The sequence below is a fragment of the Fukomys damarensis genome, unplaced genomic scaffold (assembly GCF_012274545.1).
Source record: "Fukomys damarensis isolate Sample0158 unplaced genomic scaffold, DMR_v1.0_HiC HiC_scaffold_12, whole genome shotgun sequence".
NCBI lineage: Eukaryota > Metazoa > Chordata > Mammalia > Rodentia > Bathyergidae > Fukomys > Fukomys damarensis.
In genome coordinates, this window is record NW_022900924.1 from 12,309,733 (window position 1) to 12,330,460 (window position 20,728).

Below are 20,728 nucleotides of genomic sequence, written 5' to 3' on the forward strand. Positions count from 1 at the left end.
TGGCCGTAGGGAAGAGGCGCCCGTAATTCACACTGCACGAGGCCCTCGACCTGCCCGCTGGTGAGACTGCGCTTGGGAGTCAGGAGGTGCGAGGCGCAGGTGTGCTCAGTGTCCCACTGGCCTCTGTTCCCGCCCATTGGCGGAACCCTCCCAGCCTGTGTGAGAGTCTGGGATTCCTACCCATGCCTTTCCGGGCTGTGTGTGTATTTCACAAACAAGCTTTGCTCCACCAGAGACACAGCAATGTGTCTTAATGCCAGAAAGCAAACCGTTTGACTCATTCTGGGTTTACCTTCAGTGTGGTGCTGAGCCTTTTGCTAAGAGATTTTTTTTTTTGCAACACTGGGGACTGAACCCGGCGCTTTCACCCTAAGCTACATTCACAGCTCTTTTTTATTTTCATTTATTTATTGTTTATTTGGCTCCTGCTGAAATACAAAATTGCCCCGGCTAGGCTCAAATTCGCAATCCTCCCTGTCTCACAGCCTCCCTGAGTGCTAGAATATTTTAAATTTCATTTCATTTTATTTCGTTTTGTTTTTTTGAGACAGGTTCCTGCTCTATATAGCTCAGGCTGGCCTTGAACCCACTATGTAGCCCAGGCTGGCCTTGAACTCTTGGCGACCCTCCTGCCTCAGCCCCCTCAGGTGCTGGGATTACAGGCGTGCGCCACCACAACCAAATCACCCAGAAAATCTTAAGCTCACCTTTGACACCGTGATGTTCTAAACTCACCCCCCAAATGTGACGCCCCAACCCTGCAGGATTAAATACTGCCTTCTCTTGGATAAAGGGTAAGATCTAAAAACAGCACTCAGAAAGACAGCTCTGTGAACTCAGTGAGACACGGATGCTGTAGGCAGGGAGGGAACTTAAATGGAATGTGGTATTTGACAGCAGATAGGGGTTCCAGGCAAGGGACAGCAAGGGATCCCATGGGCAGAGCGTCCACGGCTTGGACGTAAGATGGGCTGAGACAAGCAACCAGGACGGAGCTTCCCAGAGCCTGGGGTTCAGTTCCTGATGGGACAACAAGGAGCCCCCAGCATGAGACTGGTGACCTTGCAGCACTTAGTGAGAAGTTATTCTGCTTTCTTTTCTTTTTTCTCAATCTTCACACGAGGCCAAGGAGAAAGGGAAAGCTTGGTGCCGTCACTCACACTTTCCCGATACTTGCTGTTTCTCCCTAGTATCACCGGGACCAGAGCCTTTTTATGTTAAGAATCGCATCATCCGCAAATAGGGTTGATTTGGCTTCTTTTCCCATTTGTACCTTTTTTTCTTGCTTTCCCTTGCCTGATTGATGAGACTACACTTCCAAGAATGACGCTGAAGAGGTGACAGTGGACACCTTTGTCTGGTTCCAGATTTCAGAGAAAATTCTTTCAGGTTCTCCCCGTTCGGTAGGGTGTTGACTGTGAGCTTATCATATTATAAAATCATGACCTTTATCATTTTAAGGTCAGGGTCTTCTTCTACACCTATTTTCAGTAGCGTTTTTATCACGAAGGGCCGTTGGGTTTTGTCAAAGGCCTCTCAGCATCTAGTGAGATGTTCGTGTGATTTTTATCTTTCATGGTATGCGTGTGGTGTGTTGCCTTAAAATACACGAGTTAATGAAGAACTAAAATAAAAGACAGAGGATAGGAAACTGGGAGGCAGACTTTTGGAAATGGGGAACAGTTCCACCAAGAGGAGCTGAGGCGAGGGTGGTAGGGTACTGACATGTTAAATGCATGTACCAACCTCCCAAAATAAAACCCACCATGATGAAATATTATCACGCAGCAATAAAATTATTAGTGAGGAAAGAGAGAAAAGAGCCCAGCAACTGTAGCTTCAGACCATTTAATTGAAGAACCAGGCTCCACAGTCCCTTGTGTAGCCAGGCGAAGCCAACGGCCACCAACCTACAATTTTCTCTTAAAACAATGTGAGTGTGAGTGCAAGCTGATTTCTTTTTCGTCAGAAGTCTGTAAACTTTGATGTGGTACAGAGGGAGGGGAATCGGGTGAGAAGGTTTTTGAGCCAGGCCCATTTTGCCCACCGTGGAGTATGCTCATCGCCAAACTAAGTTTTGCAAAAAGAGAAAAAAGTCTATTCGCGAGGTAGCCACACGTGGAGGCAGGAGAGTAGGTCTCTGCCTCCCTGAAGAAAGGGCTTGCGGACATTTTTGGACTGGGGCTGGGGAAAGGTGGCTGGAGGTTAACTAAGCCCAGGTGAGGCGGGTTACGTCTAGAGGATCTATCCACGGTGTCAACTGATTGCTGGTAGTAGGAGAACAACGAGCTGGCGGGCCAGGGATTTGGCTCAGTGACACCACACCTGCCTCACAAGCACAAGGTCCTGAGTTCGATCCCAGGTACCAAAAAAAAGACTGGAGCTGGGCACACATAATATGTGTTAAGAGGACCCATGACTGGGCGTGGTGGTGCACAACTCCAGTCTCAGCACTCTGGAAGCTGAAGCAGGAGTGTTGCCATGAGTTCGAGGTCAGCCTGAGCTACAGAGTGAGTTCAAGGTTACCTGAACGGCATCGTGAGACCCTGTCTCAAAACAACAAGCAATGGTGGAGGCCAGGCTCTGATGGTTCCCTGGAGACCACTGGCTGCTGAAGAATGCCCTGGAAGGCTGGCTCGTGTCAATGTTGTCATAAAGTCCCTGGCCCAGGGAGCCTCCTCCTCCCTCTGGCAGGCTGGCACCACCCACTGCCAGCCTGGCACAGACCAGGGTTCCAGCGGAGGAGCGGCTGAGGACCCTCCCTCTGCCAGCTGCTCGCCGGCCCTGGGGACCGTGGGCACAGACGTGCTCCCTCCTCCCGGGACCCCGAGCAGCTGATGCTGGCCCGGCGGCGCCTTTTCTGCTGTGCCCTCAGAGTGCCCGTCCTCGCTTGGTACCAGGTGTCCCGCGTGTCCCCTGCAGGTCAGCCATCACCATATTTCCCCAGAGGACGGACGGCAAGCACGACTTCCGAGTCTGGAACTCCCAGCTCATCCGCTACGCCGGCTACAAGCAGCCCGACGGCTCCATCCTGGGGGACCCCGCGAACGTGGAGTTCACAGAGGTGCGAGCTTGCGTGTGTCCCCCCACCCCGCCCCACCCAGGCTCTCGGGTCCCCACGTTCTTTATGGACAGACTGATTCTCATTTACCTTACCCTCCTGGGGAGAGCGCCGGGCTGGGAGCAGCCACCACCTCCGGACCTGCACCTCCTCTGGGCTGCCCAAACCCCCGCGGTCTTGGAAGCATTTGGTCATTTTCCTGCTGTCACCTCGCCCAACCCTCCCATCGGAAACTGCTCTCCCACTTCTTTTCTTTCCTTCTTTTTCTTTTTGTTGCCCCATTTCATAGTTGGGCACACTGAGTCTTACCAATGTCCAGTGAGTGATACAAGGCTGTTTCTGAAGTGAGTAAAGGAAAAGCTAAAACCACGGTTCACATCTCCTGCCTCCCACCAGGAGGTGACAGATGAAACCAGGTCTGGCATCTACCTTTCCTCAGCCAGGTGCTATGTCCAACTCGTAGCATTCCATTCATTCCTGCATTTCTCACCACCACCACCATTGCTGGTAGCTGTGTCCATTCCTAGGAGCCACTGGCAGAGTCCACACCGTCTCCCCACCCTCTCCTTCCAGGTGGTCACACCACCTGGGCCACAGGTGAGACACGGGACCGGCCCGAGGGGACGCACGGGTCTGCCACCCAGCCAAACTGCTCTTGGTCCTTGCCACAAAACCCCTCTGACTCACTCTGTGCCTCCCCCACACCCAGCTCCCAAGTCTGGGGACCTCTGCCCCTCGCTGCCTACCGACTTCTTAGCGAGCAGCTTTTCTTATGGAAATGTGATTATCCAGAGGGTGCTGTCACCAGGGCGACCAGGAATCGCACCTGTGCTGTTTAAGACTCAGCCAAACTCTCTGCCCCACTTGGCTGACCTTGCTCCCTGTTAGCAGAACAGAAACACCGCAGCCTCCCGCGCTCTGACTCCAAAACCTTCGCTGACCAGGACCTGTGGTCCTGAGGCAAAGACTAGCCTCACACTAGCACAGCGTGCGGAATCATCCTAACCCTGGCCACATAATTACACCCCGGAAACCCTCTAATCCTTTGCTTTCTAAAGGGCAACCCCAGGCCGCCTGTGACTCTTGTGAAATTCAAATGTAGCGGGTTCAGCACTCTGGGAGGCTGAGGCAGGAGGGGTGCAAGTTTGAGCCCAGCCTGGGCTGGGCGAAGTAGCCTGGCTCAAACCCGAGAGCCTGTCTCAAAATAAAAAGAAAACCAAACAAAAAGAGCTGGGGATGTAGCTCAGGATGAAGGCCTCGAGTTCAATCCAGTACCAAAAACAAAAATTTAGCTCGTTCAGATTTCAGTGAAAATACACACCAGATTGCCAAGACTAAGGGCGGAAGAACAGTGGAAAATAGCTCGTGGATCATTCTTGTGTTGATTACATGTTGAAACAGTAATGGGGGTATAGTAGATGAATATATCAATAAATTAATAAGCTTACTGGATTAATGAATTTAAAGCATTAACTATATTATTTGAATATATTCACATTAGTAATATTTAGTGTTTTCCAAAATGTTATATACTACACATATTTGATATATATTACATAAATAAAAGTTAAATAATCACCTAATATACGATTAGAATATATTGATAGTAGCACTTTAACATATTAGTAATACATAAATGTTCCCATAACGTATATTGTTGAATTTAAAATTCATTATTCGAAATAAATAGCCAGGCATGGTGGTGCACACCTGTAACCCCAGCACTCTGGAGGCTGAGGCAGGAAGGTCATGAATTTAAGACCAGCCTGGACTACATAGCAAGGCCTTGTCTTAAACAACAAAAAAGGAATATATTAGTAAAATTATCTTAATCCCTTGGGTTTTTTTCTTAATGCAGCCGTTAGGAATCTTTACTTAGTGGCTCTCACTCTATTTTATGGGGCAGCCGCCCTGCCACAGGCGTTTTTCCACAGTGGCTTTCATCAAAGTCACACATCTTTGTCTCCTGCGTCGCCTGCCCGCCCGCCAACAGAGGATTGATTAGTCAAAACCACCCAGGCCGGGTCCTCCTGGCTTAAGAGGGCCCCCCACGCCGCCTTCACGTTGTGGTGTTCGGGGGTCCGGGGCGTTGACGCCCCCTGGCGGTGTCTTTTCAGATCTGCATCCAGCAGGGCTGGAAACCTCCGAGGGGCCGCTTCGACGTCCTGCCGCTCCTGCTCCAGGCCAATGGCAACGACCCCGAGCTCTTCCAGATCCCACCCGAGCTGGTGCTGGAAGTGCCCATCAGGCACCCCAAGTAAGCGGGACTGGCGTGGGGGAGAGCCCCGCCCAGGTGCCCTCTACCCAGGCCGCAAGGGAGCCTCGGTCCCTGTCCCCACTGCGGGCCGGGGCAGGGTGGGCTCCTCCTCCTCCTTGGCACCCCGGCCCCGCCCTCTGCCTGAATCAGACTCCTCTCCTGGCCTCTGGACAGCAGTCGCCCATGACCGGCCTCTGCCCAGTCCTCAGCCGGGCAGGGCAGAGTCTGCTACTGCCTCGCTGTGGCACAGGCGAGCCATAGAGAAACCAGCTGAAACCCCTGCTGGCTCAGGGACGCAGCTCCAAGGGGATCTGGCTCGGGAAGGAGCTGGGAAAGCCGGGGCCGGCAGCACAGGCACCGTTGGCCCTTGGAGGAGGGGAAATTCGCAGCCAGGTTCTTGACTCAGGGACCAGACGGACAGAGTTGCTGAAACTCAATAGGATCGATAACGTGTGAACGCAGTGGATTTTTTAAAAATCAAAGTTAATTTTTTGGGGGGGTACCAGGGATCAAACTGGGGTCCCTGTGCTTGCAAGGCAGGTGGTGGCACCACTGAGCTAAATCCCCGGCCCAAAAGTTAATTTTTAAAGTCCGTGGTGAGCCATGTAGTGACATTTTAAATAACTACAGAATGCAGCGTGACAGGCTCAAGGTGAATCACCCAGTGTAGGGCAGGGCCCTGTCTGTCTAGAGCTGTGGCGTTTTGTTTGACATAGGTATTCCGATGACATTTATTTCTGCACACTCAATAGAGTCTTACATGCCTTGCCCTCCTCCCACCCTGGACCGGAAGTGGGTGGGTGTCCCAAGGCTCCCAGTGCCTCCCAGTATCCAAGAACACAGCCAGTCTGCTTGCCGAAGCTGGGCCTTCATCCATTCATTCAATCAACAGTTTATTGTCTCCTCTCTGGGCAGGCACTGTGCTAACTTTTGAGGCTGACTTGGTCCCCAGCTGTGTGGTTTTCCAGGCTCCAAAAGAAGCTCTTATACTTACTATATGACAACTCAATAATTAATCCCAATAAAGTGCTGTAAAGGAAATTTCCTGCTGCTTAGGAGCAGGAAGTCACCGGGACCCAATTGCACGTTAGGGAGGCTTTCCCAGAGTGAGCAGTGTTTTAGCTGAGTTAAGTATAGGTGAGCAATGGAAAAACAGGGAAGAGAAAAGACCCCAGGAAATAGGAACTGCTTGTGCAAAGGCCCTGGGGTAGAGAGGAGCACTGTGGACTCACTCTTGGAGTAGGTTTGATAGACCACCAGCAGCCCGATGCAGTGGCTCCAAGGTCTGGATGTCCACCTGAATCTCCTAGGAAATCTGTGTTTAAACCGCATATTCCTGGGCTCCAGCATTCCACAATATCAAATCCAGACATAGGCCCCATCAGTGCCCCGTATCAGCAACCCCAGAGGAAGGCCGTCCCACCTGCCCGTGTGGAGCTGGGCTGTACGGTTCTCCCCAGGTTTGAGTGGTTCAAGGACCTGGGCCTGAAGTGGTACGGCCTCCCCGCCGTGTCCAACATGCTCCTGGAGATCGGCGGCCTGGAGTTCAGCGCCTGTCCCTTCAGCGGCTGGTACATGGGCACTGAGATCGGCGTCCGAGACTACTGCGACAGCTCGCGCTACAACATCCTGGAGGTGAGGCTCTCCCAGTTTGGAGCCCGGAAGGGGCTGGAGCAGAGTTTACGCGATGAGACCACGGCAAGCACCGCCACGGCACATACCGCGTGCCAGTTACATACTTTGCATCCCTCGTGTCTGTGGCCGATCACTCCACAGACCCATAGGAGAAGGCTCTCGGGAGGGCTGAGGCAGGAGGGTCACGAGCCTGAGCCCAGCCTGGGCAATTTAGCGACTTAGCGAGACCTTGTCTCAAACCTTAAAATTTAGGAAGGGCTCTGGGTCCAATCCACAGTACTGCAAATAAAATAAAATCCACGGATGCCCAAGTCCTTTATATAAAAAAAATCATATTTGCATATAACCAAAGCACATTCTCCAGGACGCTTTATTGTTTTTTTTCTCCCATATACCTTAAGTCAAATACAAGGTAAATGCTCTGTACTTAGTTGTTACACGGCGTGGTTTAGGTAATGGTGACAGCAAGAGATTTCTGCACAATTGTCAGCACAGATGCAGCTTTACTGTTTTCAAATATTTTGCATCCCAGGCAGTGTGAGTCTGTGGGTGTGTAGCCTGAGGAGAGGGGAGCTGGCTGCCGGTAACGTCACGCAGTGTGCTTTTGTTTGTTTTCCCCACCGGTCTCTTTCCTTCCAGTTAACATCTGTGAGGTTTCACCCAAGTTACTGTTTCTCAGTCACTCCGAACCCACTTGTGTTGCATTCTCATTGAAGGTGCGCCATAACTTTGAGGTACAATAATCCCACTTTACAGGTGAAGAAAGAGGCCCTTTGCAGAAAAAAAATATGTGATTTAAAAATAATCCCCCAATGCAACAAGTGACAGAGCTCAAGGTCGCGTGGCATTTGTCTGTGGAGAGTCCAGTTTTCTCTTCGGCTGCACGTTCTTATCTCCTAGAGTCCCAGGACAGAGCTCGCCAAAGCTTGGCATTAGTGGAAGCATCAGAGTGGCTGTAGTTTTGGTTTGATTTGGGTTTGGGGAGTTTTTGAGACAGAGTCTCACTTCATAGCTCAGGCTGACCTTGAATGCGCAGTCCTCCTGCCTCAGCCTCCCAGGTGCTGGGATTGCAAGAGCACACCACTGAGCCCTGTTTAGGATTGCTGTGTTTTTGCCAGCAAATGTCCATAGGAAGATCTGTCACTATCGGCTTGATTTCAGAAGGGGACACAGAGAGGCAGAGAGGTTAAGTGCTAGACCTGCGGTACATGCTAAATAAGGTACAGAGGCAAGATTAGAACTCAGGGCCAAGCATTAAGGGTAGGTTATTAAAATGCATCGGTGTCACCCTTGGCCTTGCCAAACCTTGGGGTTACCTCGGGAGCTTTAGGATCCCCGGGATCAGATGGTATTGGTCTGGGATGGGGTCTGTGCACCAGCAGTTTTCAAAGGTCCATAGTAGCTTTCTACTGGGCAGCTGCCAAGCCATCCTAACTTCTGGCAGGAAAAGGAAAGCTATTTCGAGCAGGTTCCCTAGATGAGACTTAAGTTGCATTGGGGGATTATTTTGAAGTCATGTATTTTTTCTGCACCCAGTTTTTCTATTTGTAATAAAACTAAGGCTGTAGAATAGCAGTCACAGAAAGGCTGGCCTCACACACTTCCCTCTCACACACTCACTCAGGTTTTGTACGAACGGATGAGAAGTTGCCACAGAGAGTTTCTTCCCTCAGATGCATCCCAAAGCCTTGGCCTCACAGAGTGAATGAAGCCCTCTTCTCTCTGAGCTCTGCACACATTTCCCTGGCGAAGTCGCCGGCTAACTTCAGGGAGACTTTCCCGGCCCTCCCGGACCTCCGAGCCCAGCTGCCATTGTACACAAACAGTGACGGCTCCGGCCGGAAGCAGTTTTCCCAACCCCAAGCAGGGGCTGCCTTCCAGCCTTGCAATGAGACCTGGGCTCTCCCGGTGACCGGCATTGCTGGAGGAAGCCGATGCTGGGTCCTTCCTACTCCCGACATCCCGAGAGCCTGCATCTCACGGGCTGTTTCTGTTCGAATCGTTTTGCCGGAGGTGTCAGCTGGGAAGGGGGCAGCTCTCTGGTCTTGGGTAGTAGGCATCCCCTGGCCTTCACTACTAAGGCCCACAGGCGCTCTGGATCTGGGACAGATTCAGACACCTCTCTGGGCCTCAGTTTCCCAGGTTGTCAGGCGGAGTCCAGGAGGTGTCCCTGTGAAAGCAAAGCCCACGACCTAGAGCAGCGGTGGCGAACCTATGGCACGTGTGCCACAGGGGGCTGTGTGTTTCAAATGAAAGTTCTAAAAGGTTCGCCATCACTGATCTAGAGTCTAAATAATGACCCCTAGAGGAGGGAGTAGAATAAACCGAGGCATCTTTTCCCACTGGGAAGCAAATAATGTCACCCCAGACCCAAATCTGCTTAAAACACTTCAAGGACCCCATGTAACAGATGTGTAATAAAATCCTGACTCCCTGACATAACCTTCCAGATCCTGCATCATCCAGTCCCTCTCTGTCTCATCAATTCCCCCTTGCTCACCACCCACCAAACACACTGGCCTTCTTTCTTAAATGGCTCAAGCCAGATCCACCCCAGGGCCTTTGCACTTGCCGTTCTCTCTACCTCCAGTGTCCCCGTCTCACATCTGTGAATGTCTAGCTTCTTCTCATCACCTAGGCCTCGCCCTGTGTCCCCTCACTACACAAAGTGTGCCCTGGCAGCCCTAGCTGAATCAAACCAGTTCCCCACCCCTCTTCCTCCCATTTCCACGTGCTCCCTCTTCCTTCCTTCCTTCGCATTAGCATTTCTCACAATTTAACTGCCTCCCCCTTCCATTAAAAAGTACATTTAGTAATTAAAGAGTCAGTAGTCAAGTTTCTGGTTTCCTGCGGCTTGTAGGGTCTCAGTTTTTTAAATTCTTTTGTGCAAATCAGCGATTTGATCAGCCTGGGGCCGAGTTAATGAAGCCGTTGAGAAATCCAGAATGACCCCACCCTGCCCCTCCGTGGCACGCAGCCTGGGAGTCTGTTTCTTTCCCCTCGCAGGAAGTAGCCAAGAAGATGAACTTGGACATGAGGAAGACGTCCTCACTGTGGAAGGACCAGGCGCTGGTGGAGATCAACATCGCCGTCCTCTTCAGCTTCCAGGTAGCACAGGGCGGCCTCGGCCACCCAAGTCCAGCGGAAGCAGAAATCTATGGGCTTTGCCGCGGAGGGTCAGGAGAGTGCACTGCCAGGAACCACCTGCAGGGGGCGTCTGTCTCCCAGCAGGACCTGCTCTCTGCCCACCGCTCTCCTGTCTCCTGGGTCTGGGTGGGAACCATTTGGTGACAGATGAATAAGGTGTTGGCGGAAGGAGGGCTGTGACCTGTTGCTTCTGACTCTTTAGAACTGGGATGACTTGTGTCCTCTGTGACTTGTCATCTCAAGGATCAGACTCTCAAACTGTCACATAACAGGAATACATGCTCATCCTCATTACCAGAGCCGCAGAGGGCCCCGATAAGAGACATTATAATAGGACTGCCAGAAATCATCATTTAAACCCATGACACTCTTGACACCACAAGGAAGACACTATTAATTATGCTAGGACAACAGGGATAAACCAGGATTCTCTGCTTTTCACGAAGCGGGGACCTACAGAATAGAGATCACTGTCATAGACACCAGCGAGGTCCCCATGGATGTCCACGAGATACACACAGACTGTAGGACAAGCAAGTCTCAATCAAACCAGGACGGACAGCAGGGGAAACTACAGGTCCCTACTTAGTAACTTTTATTGTTGCTGAAACTGCGCTCAACTCCTACATCTTAAAGGGGGAAAAGTTTATGTGGGAGCACAGTTTGTAGATGTGTCAGTCTGTGGTTGGCTGGCTCCAGGGCAGGACAGCATGGCAGAGGAGAGCTGCTCAAGGCAAGGCAGACAGGAAGGAGAGACATTTCTCTATAAGCCAACCTGAGTTACAGGCAAACATCCTTAAAAATCCAAAAAGCCAGAAGAAAAAAAAAACTCAAACAAAACAGCTGTACATGTTGTAACAAATTGGACAGATGGGACACACACATAAGACAACTTGTTTGTAAACCAGAGTGCACTCAGATGTATTTGGCCAACTTGAATTATAATAACTTTTACAATCTTTAGGTTTATGACTATAAAAAAGACTAGTCAGAACTTTGTAGATCAGTTAACAGATCTCTTGTAATAAGAATCAAAAGGAATAAAAATCTACACCTGTGCAAGCAAAAGCAGTTTTAAGATGGGCCCTAAGCTGACAGTTTATCTGACTGGAAAACCAGCTACACAGGCTTCTCATGGTTGCTGGTAGCCACACAGGACTGTCCTCTCTAAAGGGACAGACTGTCCCAAGTAACTTTAACTATCTCCAGTGGGGTCCGCCAGGCCAGCTTTGCGTGTAGAAGAGACGGGTGCCACGCTTTGGAGCTAGGTGTGAATTCTGTGCAGTGAGGGAAGGAGGCTGCCAAGGCTCCCACCTGCTTGCTGCACGTGTCTGCCTATGACCATTTTCCCATTTTGAAAAGAAACAAAGGGAAAGAAGGTGCCCCTGTCTGTCCCTCTTGTTCTGTGCCTAATCTAAGAGCAGACAGGAAGTAGAGAGTGAAGGGAGGGGCCAGGGCCCCTTGCAGGTCACACCCCCAGACCCTACCTCCTAATAGCAAGTCAGCTCCTGTAATCCAGTCACCTTCCAAAGGAGGGGGGCGCATGAGAGTTTTGGAAGACATCTGAATCTCAACCATAGAGTAGGAAGAGAAGCAGGTCCTGGATGTCGCAGCAGTGACACCAGTTCGGACAGGGCAAGGGGAAAAAAGGCACTTCCCACTGATCTTTGAGATGTTGTTGAAATGCCTTGGGTCTCTGTGGACCGGACCGAAATGAAGATGTGTGAGCCAGAGATGGCAGGGACGTATGTGAAATGCGTGATTTTAAATGAATGTAACCTCAGCGCTCTGGGAGGCTGAGGCAGGAGGATCGCAAGTTTGAGCCCAGCCTGGGCAACTTCGTAAGACCCTGTCTCCAAATAAAAAGGGTTGGGGATGTAACTCAGTATGAAGGCCCTCGCCTCCATCCCAGTACCAAACAAAGGAAGGGGGAAAGAAAAGGGAGTGGAGGGGAAGAGGGGGAAATGTGTAAGAAGAGTTTAAGGCTTTGTGGGGGGTAGAAGACAACATACAAATCCAAACCCTGCCCACCTCCCCACACCCCAGACATTCCATCACTACTTCTGCAGCCTTTGACTGGTTTCACGTTTTAATCGACTCACCTTTGTGAATTAAAACTGTATGTCCAAAGGATTTGTCGCCACTATAAATGAAGAACCCCCTACCCGTGGAGGTAAGTAAAAGGTCCTTGTAATACTAAGTAAATATACAAGTGCCAAGAAAACAAAACCAAGTAGTTTGAATCGAGGTTATTACCGTCTGAGGTTCCTCCCTGTGATCAAGGAAGCAGGCAGGGATGGGGCAGGAAGGAAGACAGGCAGGACTGGTGAGGAAGGTGTCAGACACACGGCCCCCCGAGGAGGTCTCTCCTGGGTTCCAGGGGGAAGACAGAGATCAAAATGTGGGCCGAGCCCCGTCTTGCTTAACACTATGCAGAATCATCTACCAGGGCCTCCTTGGGGCGATGCTGCTCTACTCGGAGAGCCCTGAAACCCCCGCTCCTCTGACCCCCTGGCTCATCGTCCCCTCTCCTCTCACAGAGTGACAAAGTGACCATCGTTGACCATCACTCTGCCACCGAGTCCTTCATCAAGCACATGGAGAATGAGTACCGCTGTCGGGGTGGCTGCCCGGCTGACTGGGTGTGGATCGTGCCCCCCATGTCCGGCAGTATCACCCCCGTCTTCCACCAGGAGATGCTCAACTATCGGCTCACACCCTGCTTCGAGTACCAGGTCTGGCTGCCCCTGCTCTCTCCCACCAGACCCTCTGCATCTGGCTGGCACTGTGGACACACGAGTGCCCAGTTGTCTCGTGTGGCCAGTGGCTTCCGTGTTGAGTGGCACAGGTGTAGTTGAAAGGTCAGTGCACACAAAATGAGAGGGCAAGAGGCGAGTTTGGTGCAAGAGGAGAGTTTGGTGCTGGCCATGGTGGCACATGCCTGGAATCCCAGCACTCCTGGAGGCTGAGGCAGGAGGATTTCAAGTTTGAGCCCAGCCTGGGGCTTAGGGAGATGCTGTCTCAAAATAAAAAAGGGCTGGGGATAGAGCTCAGTGCAGAGGCCCTGAGTTCAATCCCCCGTACCACAGAAGAAGAGAGAGTGCTTGTTTGGGAGAAATCCAAGGCTGAGCAGGACAGACAGGCTGCTGCAGGATGGTTCCCCCAGCTACCATGTCTGAGGCTTGGGCAGCCAAGGGCATCCTGGGCATCTCCCAGAGGAGCCAGATTCCCTCACAGCAGTGACTGGACCCTGTTCTCTTTCCAGCCTGACCCTTGGAACACCCACGTCTGGAAAGGCACCAATGGGACCCCCACCAAGCGACGTGCCATCGGCTTCAAGAAGTTGGCAGAGTGAGTGTCCTGCAGAGGGTGAGGGTGCCCCAAATTCAGACAGCCCCAGAGAAGGGGGGCAGGCAGATGCTAGGCCCTCTGACCTACGTGACAAACCCGCAAGCTGGGATGGGAATGTTGCTGCAGCTCTTCGTGGGGTTACTTCCAGACCCCACTTTCCTGAAAACTTGTCCCAAAGGCAGCAGTGTGTTGGGAACCAGCTGGCCTGGTAACAGTCACAGTGATACCTTGATTTGTAATGTTTGCCAGTTTCCATGGTGTAAACATCCCCACTATGGCCAATTTCAAGAGGAAGTCAGGAGGCCAGAGTTAAACAGAGATTGAACCTGAGAGCCCCTGCACACACTGCCTACGGAGCACTCCAGTCTAATCACACTCATTCATTTACCTACTCGTTCATTCATTCAGCCCTTTTTAGTTTTGAGACAGGGTTTCCCTAAGTCCCTGCATTGTCCAGGCTGGGCTCAAATTTGCAGTCCTCCTGCCTCAGCCTCCCAGAGTGCTGGGATTACAGGCGTGTGCCACCATGGCCAGCACCACACTCTCTTCTTGCCCTCTCATTTTATGCGCACTGCTCTTTCAGCTAGACCTGTGCCACCCAATCCAGCACGCTGGGTACGGTGCTGGGCTCCGGGAATATTGTGGCGAGCAGACGCAGACAGGCTCTCTACTCTCACAGGCTCACAGCCATCGGCTGCCAAAGGATCACTGCAGTCAGTACCGTGAACTTTGCAGCTGCAGTGGACACACTGAGGGCTCACGGTGCCCTAAAATACACTGTCCTGAAGTTGGGTAGTCAGGAATGGGGCCCCTGAGGAGGTGACAGCTGAGCTGATGAGGCGAGCAAAGAGGGCCATGAATGGACATCACAGAGGTGTACGCTCTTCAGGGCACACATACCGACCGCCTGTGCTGCGAACCCCGGAGATGAGACCCTGGTGGGCCTCGCAGGTCCTGGCCCCAGCCCCGGGCTCTCTCTCTCTCTCTCCCCACGACCCCATCAGCAGCACCCTTTACTAAACAGGAACCCGGATGTCCTCGGCAAAGACAGCCCCTGGCTTCTCTCAGTTCCCGGTCTCCCGGAAAAGAAGGGAGGATTCATCTAAAACATTAATTGCACTATTAAGTTGGGGGCAGAAACAATGGAGTTAATTATAGATGCCGATTTATGCTGAGATCCTTCCAAGGAGCCTCCAGGCACTTTTTATTCTTTCTAGCTTCCCCTTAGCTGAGCACCTCCCTGCTGCGTGGGTGGTTTGCCTAATTCTCAAAAATGATAAATTTACCTCCAATAAGCCCCAGGTGGGAGATAATTAGCAATTTGTCTACACAGAGATTCCTAGTAAGAACCGGAAGGACAGCCCAAGAGCGGAGCCCCGGTATTCCTGAGCCTCTGATCACTGCCCAGAGAAGAGAGGGAGGCTTGGGTTTCTCTTGTTTAGCTGGAAAGAGGCTACAGTGGACCCTGAAACTGCTCAGGGCTTAGGTAGTAGCATCTTTTTAAAGTCATAATTTCTTTTGCTGCAAATTAATTTAGTGTCTATTCAGTGCCAGGTCCGTGCAAGACCCTGGATGTGTGCTGCTGGATAAACCAGCTGGGGCCTTTCCCTTGAGAATCTATAAACCTCTAAAATCCCACTCGCTAGATGCCTAGTGAAGTCTTGATGATTTGTTTCTGTCTCTCAGTCTCCCCCTCTACACACACACACACACACACACACACATATACACAGCTGCTCCGTGTGCCTGCCCACAGCTAATGGGTAGACACCCAACAAATATTTCATGAATGAATGATCACCACATTCTCGGGCAATGAAATAACAACGCTAATAAAACTCAGTGATTAATCTGAACTGGTGACTCAGTGCCCCTAGGGGATTTCCTAAAGGAGTCAGCACAGGGCTCTGATGGACCCCTCAAGCCTCCAGAGATCAAGGGAGTAAGTTCTTTCTTGTCTAAGTTCTTGGATCTCGGTTCGGGCCTGGAAGTCTTGCCCTGATCTTTCTCATCCTGTTTCCCTTTTTTTGTTTCTCTCCACCTCCCTCCCAGAGCCGTCAAATTCTCGGCCAAGCTGATGGGGCAGGCCATGGCCAAGAGGGTCAAAGCCACCATTCTCTATGCCACAGAGACAGGCAAATCTCAAGCCTACGCCAAGACCTTGTGTGAGATCTTCAAACACGCCTTTGATGCCAAGGTGGGTAGGGGCAGTGCCACCTGCCCAGGCCTCTGTGGCAAAGGAAGTTGGGAAGGGGAGAGGGGACGTTAGCAGAGAAGAGCTTTCATCAGTAGATAAAAGCATATGGAGGGCACACATTTGGATAAATTTTAGGTAACCGTGATATTCCCTCCCCATGAGTCCAAAAATCATCACAGTGCCTATCTCTAGAGAAAAATGTTAGCAACACAGGACCCCAGAACCATTCCAGGGTCTGTTTGGGCCTCTCTACACTAAATACCGCTCTCTGTGGTTTCCGTTGCTGCGGAACTTCTCAGATCCTTTAATCTCTGAACGTGGATTACAATCTCCATATCCCCGAGAAAAGGATAGACCATGAGCGTTTCCCAAACATATCTGAGCATGGATTACTCATCATCGTGGGGCACTGCAGGAGACCGGACCTCCTCAGAACCTACTTTGAGAAAGATTGTGCCTTTGATGCTAAGACACAGGGCAATAATCTTTCCCCCAGGCTGTGTTTCGGACTTATTTGGCCCAGGGGCTCCACCGTGGTGGAGGCAGGGGTAGAGAGGAGACTGAGCAGACCTGAAGGGATCCCGAAGAACCCAGTACTGTGGGTTGTAAGAAGCCCCAGGGACTCCATGAAGATCTCTCTCTAGCAGCCCACCATTGGACAGTGGTCCAAACTCCCACAATCCCTCGGGCCACGGTGAGCATCAGAACCCATCCTGCGCAGAGGCTCTTGGTTCTGTCCGGAATGTCTAGCTCCGCTTTGAAAGGTGACGTCTCAAAACCAACCCCCGTTTTGCTTTCTCTCTCCTCTCTTTCCCCCACTGCTTCTGCTTCTTCCTTTCCCTCTTCCCACGACCGCCGTGCTCCCCTCCCCCACCCCGCGCCTCTGCCGCCCCCCAGGTGATGTCTATGGAGGACTACGACATTGTGCACCTGGAGCATGAAACTCTGGTCCTGGTGGTGACCAGCACCTTCGGCAACGGGGACCCCCCTGAGAACGGGGAGGTGAGGTGAACGTTCTCCTGCTCTAGTTCTGGCGGCCGAAAGGGGGGCCTCCCGACCCAGGGTCGCCCTCTACACCTCCCTGTTCTGAAGCAGAGCCTCCCGCGGCCTCAGAGCCAGGGATTAGCTGAGCAACTTGCTTAGGATGGATTCTCCAATCCTGAGCTTGGCGTCCTCTGCTCCAGACAACGATCTTAGGAGAATTGTGTGTAGGGGTAGGGGGGCCACGCCTGAAGTTCTTAAACAGCTGGTCTTGAGCTGCATCTGCAGCTTAAACCTCACTACCCACCTGGGTCTTTGACCATCCGTGACATCTGACTCCCGGTCACCAGGCTCCTCTTTTACCAGCTGGGGCCCCAGAGCTTAAGCCCTACTCCATTCTAGGTTTACTAAAACACATGCTTCCTTCTCACGCTTATCTGTTTTGACCTCCAGAAATTCGGCTGTGCGTTGATGGAAATGAGGCACCCCAACTCCGTGCAAGAGGAAAGGAAGTAAGTGAATGACCCCTCAATGTTACGTGCCCCCCACATAACTGATAATTGTCTTTTGGTACCTGAGGTTCGCATTTGTGTTCTGGCTCCTGAAAGCTGTTCTCCAACGTCCATTGCATCCGGGGTCCACTGGGGCTGATATTTTGTCTGACTAAAGTCCCTTCCCAGCTGTGTGCCACGGTTCCTTTCTCTGTCAAGAAGAGACTCTAATGCCGTCCCCTTAACTCTCTGCTGGGTAAGAATCGAATCAGGCGGTAGATGGGGGAGCCCCAGGGAAAGTTGTGCACGCGGTGTAGGTGTCTGGGCTTGCTTTGGAAAACCGCATCAGTGAAAGCCGCCTTGCTCCTTGATACTTTTCTTTCTGGTACTCACAGTGGACTTGGGGCTTGGTGGAGGTTAAGCTCAAAGCTGAGCTAAGATATCCTCAAAAGACAGAGACCTTCAGCCCACAGTTGTTGAGAGAGGAATCGTACCAAACTCGGGGCTGGGGAAAGGCAGTTCCCAAGGGGAAAATACCTGTAACCAAGATGACCCTTGACCCGCCCTGGCATCCTCCGTGAGGTGGTAGAACACAGGGGTGTGCACACAGCCACCCTTCCCGGAGGCCACTTTAGCCTTTCCTCTGCCTTGGAGCATCCAGCCAGGCATGGTGGCGCATATCTTTAGTCCCCAGTACTCCGGAGGCTGAGGCAGCAGGATCGCGAGTTCGAGGCCAGCCTGGGCAACTTAGCGAGCCGCTGTATCAAAATAAAATTGACTTAAAAGGGCTCGGGGTGTAACTCAGTGGGAGAGCCGCCCTGAGTTCCAGCACCAGTACCTACTGAAAATGCATCTAACCCGTAGCTGGCTGGAGTTTAAAGCCTGTGTTGTGTGGTCAATCACTCCGGGTGCTCTCTGCTGAGCACGCCTTGCCAAGCCCACTACCTTGGTTTCCAGAGGATGCGCCTGATTCCAGCATCCCAGCCCTCACTCTCTGCACCCCTGTCATTCCCAGCCATCCCGGGTGGCCTCCCAGGAGGTCCCCCTCACCCCTCCTTCAGGGAGAGAGAGGGCACCAACCATTCTCCCCTCTAGGTACCCGGAACCCTTGCGTTTCTTTCCCCGTAAAGGGCCTTCCCTCCCCCGTGGTGACCCTGAAGTCCACGGTCTGGCTGCAGCCCGTGACAGCCAGCACAGGTAGTGTGTGTGTGTGTGCACGTGTGCAAGTGTGTGTGTGCGCCTGCATGTGGATGCAGGCATGTGTGTGTACGCCACGTGTGCACCTGCGTGTATGCATGCCCAGTACTTGAGCACCCCAGGCCGCACCTGGGTCTCACAGAGCCCGGAGTCCTCACCCACTAACCCTCTCAGTGACCTCGAGCAAGTCGCTTGACTGCTGTGACCCTCGGTCTTTCTTGTCTGCCAAATTCGGGGAAACTGTCTCTTCGCTGCCCACCTCTGGGGGCCAGGGATTGAGGGGTAATCACAGCGAGGAAAGCATTTGGAGAAACCTCCAGCTTCATCCAAATACACGTGCTGGTATTTTTACCTCACAACCATCAACCATGCCGCCCACACTAACAGCACAGCCACCCCCTGATATGTTGCATGACTTATTTGGAGAAGTGACTCAATGTGAGACTATTTCGGGGTAGAAAATACACTTATGTATATTTAGAACTTTCCTGATGCCGGAGAGAAACGTTGAAGAACATCCAGCTAAGACACCCTGTTGCCAGAACGCATAATTTATTTTCTTTTTCCTTTTTAAAAAAAACATTCCAATTTGTGTGTTGAGTTTTTGTCTTGAGTTTGGGGTTTTAGGTTGTTTTGTTTGTTTATTTGGTGGGTATTGAGGGTTTCATTGTAGGATTGTTTTGGGTTTTTTTGTTTTTTGTTTTTTGTTTTTCTTTGCTTGTTTGGGTTTGGCTTTGTGTTGTCTGAAAATAAAACATACCACTATTAGAAAAAAACTGGGAAACATTTTTTTTTAATCTCAAGGTTTCTGTGACTCTTACATTTGAGCCCCAAGATATCTTCCTTCCCCTTGAAAACAATTTAATAAAATGCAACATCTTTTTATGCTGATACTGGTGCGGAACACTTTTTGTTTCCTTCAACGGTGACCTATGGCCAACCTTGAGATGTCTCAGGACCTTAAATCCATTGGAAGACAGCGCTGACTGGGACAAACCGGAACCATCCAGTGGAACCTTGCACAGCAATGGCACTGTTTCATACAGCAGCCAGAGATACCTATGAGCACCCCAAGGCAGCTGGTGCAAGTGAAGAACAGACTTTTTCTTGCTCCGTTCATTCTAATTCATTTAAATTTAAATAACTAAAGGTAGCCAGTGGCTGCCGTATTGGGAAGTACACATCTAGTTCCTAGCCACTTAAAGTAAGTTCTGGAGACTGGCAGATTGGCATCTCTTGGTTAGAAATGCTGATTTTTAGGCCTAGCCTCAAGGGTACTGAACCGGAGTCTCCATTTTAACAAGAGTCTGGGATGATTCTCATACGAATTGCAATTTGGGAAGCAAGTCTCATGGTGAGGGACTTGTCCATTTGATGCCTGACTTCTGCATGAAGTAGCCATTTTAATGCTATGGGTCCGAAGTTTTCTAAGTCAGGTGTGACCAGAAACCTTTTAAGTATAGGCAGAGGCAAGTGCAGAGGAATAGTTACCATTGTGCTGGGCCTGGCCAAATTGATACATCCTTGAAGAGGCCGTGGCAGCGGTATGATTCGACTGCATGCACAAGAAAAGGTTCTAGAATCAGAACCAGCAATTTAAAGGTCCAAAGGAGGCGTCAGCCCCAGCCAGGCAGGCAGGGGCTCCAAACCAGACCTTATGGGCCCTGTTCATTTTGGCAGGAGCTACAAGGTCCGCTTCAACAGCGTCTCCTCCTACTCTGACTCCCACAAATCATCGGGCAATGGACCTGACCTCAGAGACAACTTCGAGAGTGCTGGACCCCTGGCCAATGTCAGGTAAGCAGTGGGGCTGGAGGGACAGGGAAGACCAAGGCTTCAGAGAGAATGGCTCCAGCTACAAGGTGGGCTCTTTGTTGTGGGGACGAAGGTCCCCCTTTTTATGCCCCTTTATCCCGCATAAAACCAGATGCTCCCTGGGTACCAGGACCCCTTCCCCATGGAAACACGATGCTGTGTGACAGCTTTTCCTACGCATCCCCTCTGAGAGCCCTACCTCCGGGTTCACCCCAGCATCTGTGCTGAAGGACATTAATCCATAGGTACTAATCGCACTCACAGGGCTCTCCTTCCCATGGGCACCTTTTACACTTAATGTACGTTTCTGGAGATACCCAGCTGTGATCCTTGGTGTTCAAGCCCAGATGTGCGTCAGAACCACCTGGGAATGTTTGCCATGTGCCGATGTGGTAACCAAGCCTTGACTCCAGAGATTCTGACATAGCTGACCTAGAACTGGGCTGAAGCATAGGCCTTTGTCTTTAAATCTCTCCAGTTGATCCAAACCTACAAATTTTTTTAAATGTATTGGTACATTCTAGGTAGACAGTACAGTTCCATTCATTACTGGGATCTTGTACCTTTACGTGACAGGTCTTTGTTCTCATTTTTCC

General features: G+C 51.3%; 1 protein-coding gene across 2 annotated transcripts in view; it reads left to right on the forward strand.

Moving 5' to 3' along the window:
• The window catches only part of Nos1 (nitric oxide synthase 1), a 112,096-nt gene that overhangs the window by 60,615 nt on the left and 30,753 nt on the right, over positions 1-20,728 (forward strand). For both annotated transcript variants that reach the window (XM_010604098.2, XM_010604097.3), the window contains exons 8-17: positions 2,923-3,064; positions 5,179-5,318; positions 6,779-6,953; positions 9,960-10,061; positions 12,641-12,835; positions 13,366-13,451; positions 15,504-15,648; positions 16,546-16,650; positions 17,083-17,141; positions 19,998-20,114. In XM_010604098.2, coding sequence (XP_010602400.1) covers positions 2,923-3,064; positions 5,179-5,318; positions 6,779-6,953; positions 9,960-10,061; positions 12,641-12,835; positions 13,366-13,451; positions 15,504-15,648; positions 16,546-16,650; positions 17,083-17,141; positions 19,998-20,114 — 1,266 coding nt within the window. The remainder of the gene's footprint in view (positions 1-2,922; positions 3,065-5,178; positions 5,319-6,778; positions 6,954-9,959; positions 10,062-12,640; positions 12,836-13,365; positions 13,452-15,503; positions 15,649-16,545; positions 16,651-17,082; positions 17,142-19,997; positions 20,115-20,728) is intronic.